The sequence below is a fragment of the Montipora foliosa genome, chromosome 1, assembly GCF_036669935.1.
Source record: "Montipora foliosa isolate CH-2021 chromosome 1, ASM3666993v2, whole genome shotgun sequence".
In the NCBI taxonomy this organism is placed as follows: domain Eukaryota; kingdom Metazoa; phylum Cnidaria; class Anthozoa; order Scleractinia; family Acroporidae; genus Montipora; species Montipora foliosa.
The window spans coordinates 9,327,836-9,330,335 of record NC_090869.1 but is presented as its reverse complement, the minus strand read 5'-3'; the positions used below and the strand labels follow the sequence as shown (position 1 = coordinate 9,330,335).

The following is a 2,500-nucleotide window of genomic DNA, read 5'->3' as shown; positions in this document are numbered from 1 at the left end:
GGGCTTTTCCGTCCTAGTCTCGGCGGTGAAAAGCCCTGGGAACGAGGTTGTCCGCTAACCTGTAAGGATCCTAGATGAATTTGTCAACAGATTATTGGTTGCTGAGGCAGTTTCTCAACAAATGTTATGCTAAATGGGATACCTATACCTCAATCCATTTGTAATGTCCATTTGTGATGTACATTAATTCATTTGTTATTTATTAGTCGTCATTAGTTTCTTGTCAAATAATAGTTTTAAGCTCGTTTTCCAGTATTGCACTATTTTAATGCGTTGTACTATTGTAATGCACTGTAAACAGCATTGTAATGCAACAGTATTGTAAATAAATGTATTTTAAGGAAAAACAATTACAAACAGGAAGTCGTTAAGCGACCCCGCCCCCTCCTTACCCCCTCCATAGGTTATTTCATCCCTTCTCTTAAAAATAGTGAACGGTCCCTGATGTAAGAAGAATCAAGTCGTTGTATCTCACTTGGTGTTTGAATCACTGGGTTTGTTGTATCGAGCGAAAAAGCAGGCGGGATGGTAGACAGGACGAAGGAAAAAACGGGCCTTGCGAAAGACCTACCGAGGACTGGCGTGAGAGGGCAGAGTTAGGAGCACCAAAGAATAAACTGAACGACTTTTGTAGGGATTGTGTTTTTTTTTAACCTTTAGCAATGCGCGTACGTACACTTTGTAATCAGCAACTCCAGTGCGTACCATATGGAAGATACAATGACTTCTTTGAGCTATATTATATTAAAGCTCTCAAAACCTTACCTCAAATAGACAAGGGAGGAATTGAGTTTTGTGTGAGAAAGGGATGTGTCTCATATGGTCTGTGCGCCGTCACCTCTCCCTCACTTGAAAGCAGCGAATGATCAACCTTGTCCCAGGCGACGCGCGAGTCGAAATCTCGTGCTTAATCGTTAAGGTACAACGCTCTGGACGGTGTCCAGAGGTACTGCTACTGGCGGTCTGATACGTACCATGCTAGCAAAAAGATGCTGATCTTTTTTTAAAGAACTGACATTTCAATTGATTCTCCCTTGCGACCATTAGGCTTGGCCTCATAGGCGCAAGGGCTACGGGTCTAATTGTTAAATAGCAACATTTCCCCCTAATTCTATAAGTCTGTTTTAACGCTTGTTCAGCATTGTTATTACTTTCATTGAAGTCAGAACGTTGGACACTTTTCGGCCAGTATTTACAGTTCAGTACGAAGTTCATCAAAGGAGCCTAGTTGAAACCTTTACTTTATCTCCAGTTTATAACTCGAAAATGGTAATGTGGAATTCCTTTACTGCTAAAATTATCGTTACATCACAAACGAGATGATTCTGAGCAGAAACGCACTTTATCCAGGCTATTTGCTATTTGCATTGCGCAAATGCAACCCGTTTCAATCTTGTTCATTTGTGTCCATCCATGCTTCTCTTTTCTAGTGGCCTGTTGTTGTTTTTCTTTTATGTTGTTCAACGGTTTTAAGTGGTTATTGCAATGTTTCATTCTACTTTTTGGGCATTTTGGGTGTCATTAAATTACGACATTTTGCGTGACACAGCCCCTTTAACGTATTCTATCAGTTGGAAATCATCATCCAATAGTATGGTCATTATAACATATATGTATGCCTAAAAATACTGCTTCTAGATTATTTTTCTACATAGAAAATTTTTCTACTCGAAAATGATCGCCGCGCGTAGTTTGCGATGCAACTTGACCAGTAGCAGAACAGTCTAAAAAAGAACCTCTGCTTGAACGGGGGCGGCTTTTTCTCATTGAGTAGTTATATTCTTTGACGTAACACGCTGACTCCTTATCTCATTTCCCTTGGACGGTTCCTTGTCTCTTTTTTCGCCTTCATCCTCCACGATGATCTTTGCCCCGTCATATTGACTTCCATCTTGAGATATGCGAGGAAAGATCCCGTTTAAAAGAGCCTCTGCGCTTTGTTGTCCAACACCAATCTGTCCTACATTCCTTTCCCAGGAATTCATTGGCTCAAATGTTACTCCGGCCTGAGGTTCGGCAGAGTCTTGAAACCCTTGGATACCGTTGAAGTCTCTGTCATCGTTCACCGTATTTTGTGGGCTACTTTCAGGGCTTTTCGAATAACTTGCAACACTATCATCTGCGTCTGCGTTACAATATGAAGGCAAAAACGTTCCTTCATTTACATTGCTATCCAGAGAAAATGCGCTCATTTTCCCAGGTCGGTAACGAGCCACTATAAAGGTGCATGGGAAACCCAGTCGTGTACCCACGGCCCGCCCTATTCCCAAATGACTTGTACCTTTCCATACCACCCGCATGAAATTTTTAGCGTTTTCCTGGATAGTTCTGCGCTTGCTCCAGTCGTAATTGCAGACTTGAGCGTACCTTCAAAGAAAGGATGAAAAGCAAAGCGAATGAATTGGATGACGCTAGCGCTTGTAGTGTATTGCATTGGGAATACACAAGGAACCGAAGGAGGATTGGCCTGCCTTTATTCACCCTACCCAGTTAAGGAGGC

The 2,500-nt window shown here is 42.0% G+C and overlaps 1 protein-coding gene across 1 annotated transcript in view; it reads right to left on the bottom strand.

Moving 5' to 3' along the window:
- Nucleotides 1-254: 254 nt before the first annotated feature.
- The window catches only part of LOC137972569 (uncharacterized), a 12,569-nt gene continuing 10,323 nt past the window's right edge, over nt 255-2,500 (bottom strand). The window contains exon 5 of the mRNA XM_068819338.1: nt 255-2,367. Within this exon, the coding sequence (XP_068675439.1) occupies nt 1,764-2,367 (604 nt within the window). The 3' untranslated portion in view covers nt 255-1,763. The remainder of the gene's footprint in view (nt 2,368-2,500) is intronic.